Here is a 4889-nt window from a genome sequence, read left to right as displayed (position 1 = left end):
TATACATCTTAATAGATTAAAAAAAATTTAGAGGCAATGAATCTGCCCAAAATATTAGATAAAGCAAATTACCTAAGTGCTTCCTCAGGTAAAAGGTTACTTGTGTTTTTTGGTATTCTATCCATATGCACTTGTTATGCATTGATTTGGCCATCATTTGGGGATACCCCTCCATTTTCCTGTTGTCTATTGACCTCCTGGTCAGGCCTCCACATTCACTAACGTTTAGCATCCATCTGGATGACCCATCGTACATTCAGACCGCTGGGTTACATACAGAGTGCTATCCCTGAAGAATCATGTCCTCTAGTTTGACCTGGTCCCTGAAAACTTCCATCCATCTCCTTGTCAGAGTGCTTCTCCCTCTCCTCCAAGCTGCTATGCAGGACTTCTCAAGTCATTCTTCTCAAGACAAGACTTTACCACATTCCCTCTTGCTCTCAGCTGCCCTCATGCTTCATAGAGAAAACAGAAAGCATCTGGCGGGAACACCTCCATGTCCTGCTTATGCTGCCTCTCTTCATTCCGTTTCTCTGGAGATACACCTAGCTCACCCTGTAGGACCATCTTTTGTATAAGGCCAAGTCCCCAGTACACTTAAGCCTCTCTAAACCTAACATCATAATTGAAAAAGTCCCTGACGTTCCTCAAAAACTTAAGGATAAAATTACCACATAATCCAGCAATCCCACTTCTGGGTATAACTCCAAAAGTATTGAAAGCAGGGTCTTGAAGTGATATTTGCATACCCATGTCCATAGCGACATTATTCACAAGAGCCGTAAGGTGGAGGCAACGTCCATCTCAACTGTCAGTGTCTCAGCTGGGGTTTTTAATCACCCAGTGCCTCCAAGTTAGTCTCTCTGCCTCCAATTTTGCCTTCCTCAAATTTATCTTCCAGAGGGTGCTTCAGTGACCTTCTTAAAACTTGAGTTTAATCATGAGGCTGGTCTACTTAAAGGCCTTCAGTAGCTTCCCATTGCTTTTAGGGTAAAGTCTCAACTCTCTAGTATTCAGCATACAAAGCCCATGTGCTCCCCCAAAATCATGATTGATGACTGGCCCATGATCCAAGGTGACTAATTCTTGGGGAAATTAGACACCAGTGGAAGAAGATGAAATCTTCACGGTAAACTTAGCATCTTACCCAGATAGTTCTTCCTTGACCTTTCTCCTAGCAGTTAGTGCATGCCTTTCCCCAACTCTCAAACTTTTACAGATGGTAATAGCCCAAAACTGCTTAGGCAGTGGTACAAAAAGTGACATCGTTTTGCGTTGTCCTTCATTTTTTGAGTTACCTAGCTTCTATGGGACTTAAATCATATCTTCAAGTGGGGATGGAAGGAGAGTCAGTGCCATGAGCAGGAGAACAAGTATAAAGTTTGAAGCAGGGTAAATGAATATGGTAGTGTAGAACAATTTTTATATGTTCTTCCAGTCTTATCCATGCTTGACCGTTCCTCCAAGTTTTGAATTATACCACCAGTTACCTCAGACAGAGTCTCAGAAGTCACAGAATGGTACGATTTGCAGGTTTGGACAGTGAAGTAAAGAAAGAGGAATCTACTTGTACAAAATTACAAAGTAAATGGATATTAACATCACAGACATCTCCTGACTCTGAAAGTTTTTTTTTTTTAATGTCCCCGTGCCATCAGGATTTTTTTGTTTGTTTGTTTTTGGTTTCAAGATTCTTTATTTTGTAAACTATACATAAACAGTAAAAAGGAAAATGCATTTTACCTTAAATATTACATAAAGTTAACATTTAATATTTTTTCTTAGTGTATATAAATCAAATGGAAAGACTCCAACAACTTTATTTCAGTGGATTGTATACTGGGAAACCAGCTGACCCACTGTTTAAATGGTGACACCAGTGTGTAACACCCAACAGGTTTTTCCACTTTTATTATGGTCTCAAAACCATAGATCTGATATCCTTAAAAGCGATGGTGTACCAGAAGGGCTACATGATTAATTAACATGCTAACTTAAATACAACAACTAAAGTAATTTTTTTGCAGTTAAATCTTAAATGCTACTCCACACAATAATCATAAACATGTCCACATGGTAACTATGTAAGAGTAGAAAAAAGAAAGAAAGTATTCTATTTTCTTCATTCCAGCAGCAGTACCAGGACTGGTATTAATTTGTGATTAGGTGTGCCTGTCTATGGCCTAATGTCCTATGTGGGGATGCATGCTGAAACCTTTCTATTTCTATTTTGCAAGGCAACATACAGTATGTTCTCTAAGTTTCGACACTAGTAACAAAAATGGCATAATTCTTAGATTAAATGCAAATATTTATCTAACATAGGAAATAAAGCAAGAATGAAGATTTTTAAGTTTGATATTGGGGCAAATGACAAACTTTTTGTAAAAATATGGTTTAAAAGAATCTTTCCCTTTGTCTTTCTACTTTAAGTTCTGCACCCTAAGTTGCTGGTCAGAAAGGTAAAGAAACCTAGAAAGATAAAGAAATCATGCTGGTTAAGATCATCAAACAAATCAACATGAGACTGCTGTCCAAATTAAAATAAAAATTAGAAAGGACAACTATGTTTTTAACTTTCAAAATCCATGGTTTTTCCCTACTGGCCATTTTGTAAGATATCTGGTCACATCCAGAATAACTTCATAACTAAAAACAACACTAAAACTTCATAACTAAAAACATACAAACATGGTGGAAGTCTCCAGGATGGTGACTTTGTTTTTCTCACTTTGTGCTATTCCCTCACTCACCTCTAAATCACTCCAGCTCTGGGAAGTGTCTACTTGGAAACTGCAATTAAGGTCATGCATATTTTTATAAAATCCTTAGAATCCAGGTCATGCTATTAGAATAACTTAGAATCCTAGTATGTTATTGTAGATTCAACTTAAAATTTCTCCCAGAAAAGTATCATATATGACCTCAAGCACTGGTTGTTTTGTTTGTGGCAGACTCACATAGGTCAGTAGCTCTTCATAACTTTCTCTTGTCTGGCTAGACTCCATATGTGTTCTCTTTTTCATATAAAAACTCAAAGTAAATGATACTTCTCTACACATAAAGTTCTATGACTTTACTTGCAATATTTGAAATAATTATACAAAATAATAAGTGAGTTTTAGAATCATTTTGTTTTGGGGCAAGAAGGTACTCCTCAGTAGGGGATCACTTGGTAAATAAAAGAAACATAGAATTTGTTGCTCTCAGGTCTCATCCATCAGATGTATCCATCCTGGTCACCACCATCATCATCATCCCCTTCATCCTCATCATCATCTTCAATTTCATGTTCATCATTCATAATGTCATCTTCATCGTCATCAGCAGCCCATTCACGGAAATCTCTACTTGCAAAATCTCCAGAGATCTCAAAATCAATAGCACAGGCTGCAACACCGTGCTTCCTGGACCCCACGACTTCCCTTCCATATCGGTCCACACACCAGCACTGCCCAGTTCTGCCGTGGCACTGCGTTGGCTTGTAGTAACCATCTGCGTCACACTGCGGGATGTACTGTCTGAGGAGCTTCTTTACCCTGAGCCACTTCTGAATACTGCCGAGATCCATCTGGCAAGGTAGGTCTTGTTGCCTCTGGAAGCAGTAGCACCACTCGTTGTTGGAGATGGAGCTGTCCTTGTACGTGTCACAGGAGCTGAAGAAGGCCTCCGGACACCGATCGTTCTTGTCCAGGTAAATGTTCCCAAGCTCCGACTGGTCCAGGAGCAGGTCGTAATTTGTATCAAGTCTGTTAAACATCAAGCCGAGTGAATCCTTGCAAATTGGCAAAACACTGGTATCAAATCTGCTTCTCTCCGGCCGCAGCGATGCTTTCGTCTTCTTGTTCTGGCCCCCACTCTCATGCAGGACCTTGAACCAGTCCCGCAGTCTGCTGGCCATCTCCCTGAGCTCCAGGTCACTGCAGGCTCTCTTCATATTCCTGCTTGAGCCCATGGTCGTATCCGAAGGACACGGTCAACGTCCTTCACACTTGACTGAGATCTGTTTTCCTAAGATGCATGCCTGGTATTCTAGTTTGCACTGAGAAGAGTAGGTATGTCCATCTGAACCACAGACGGGGCTGGTAGAGACGGGCACTGCTGGCAGGTGGATGTCGGGGGACCCCTCCACTGCTTATGCCCAACTCCTGCCTCTTTCATACTGTGCGTGAGCCTCCGCTGACCAACGCAGACTGCGGTCTGAGAACCTTGAATAATGCACACTTCGTGGCGACTACATTTCAGCCTTAAGCACGGGTCTTTAGTTGGGTCCAGAGCCCCATCGAAGGCCTTTCCTGGATTCCAAGTGCGGAAATAATCATCGTCTCGGAATCGGTTCCACTGTCCGCCTCCCGGTCGTACTGGAACACCGTGCTGAGCCATTGTTGGTCGTCCAGAAAATTGCCGCCGGCCAGCCGGCCCGCAGCCGCCGCCAGAGCCTGCGCGCGCCAGGCGGCCGCGCGCACGCACAGCACGGCAGGCGCCGGGAGCATCCGCGGCCGCCCCTCAGCTCTGCGCGCCCCTCCGTCCTTCCCTCCCCCATCCATGCTCCCCTTCCCCCTGCCATCAGTTTTTAACTGATCTGCTCTAGTAATTCAACCTCTTCACACTCTGTTCCTCATCTACAATAATGGAATAATAACCGTATTTACCCTGCCAAGCTGTTGAAATGAGCTAATTTCTAGAAAATGGTTAGCTAATTCCCTGACCCACTATAAATGAATGTTAGCCATTATTATTATATTGGATCATCTTCTCCATCTTCCAGAAGGTAATGGCCCACTCACTGCCAGTTGCACAACTGTTATCTCCTTTTATCCAGCCTGTCATCTTGCATACATGATTTGAGCTTCCAAGTTCTAATTTCTGTTTGGAGGTAGAAAGGAAGG

The 4889-nt window shown here is 42.3% G+C and overlaps 1 protein-coding gene across 1 annotated transcript; it reads right to left on the bottom strand.

Annotated features, from left to right (window-relative positions):
- Positions 1–3220: 3220 nt before the first annotated feature.
- Positions 3221–4493, bottom strand: LOC309796369 (testican-3-like; the record flags this gene model as incomplete). The annotated part of the gene is given in 4 exon segments (XM_082609401.1): positions 3221–3976; positions 3980–4089; positions 4092–4349; positions 4352–4493. Coding segments are annotated over 4 exon segments (1266 nt in total).
- Positions 4494–4889: the final 396 nt, after the last annotated feature.

This window comes from Mesoplodon mirus, assembly GCF_964341445.2.
Source record: "Mesoplodon mirus genome assembly, chromosome: X".
Taxonomy (NCBI): Eukaryota; Metazoa; Chordata; class Mammalia; order Artiodactyla; family Ziphiidae; genus Mesoplodon; species Mesoplodon mirus.
This window is presented reverse-complemented; position numbering and strand designations above follow the sequence as displayed.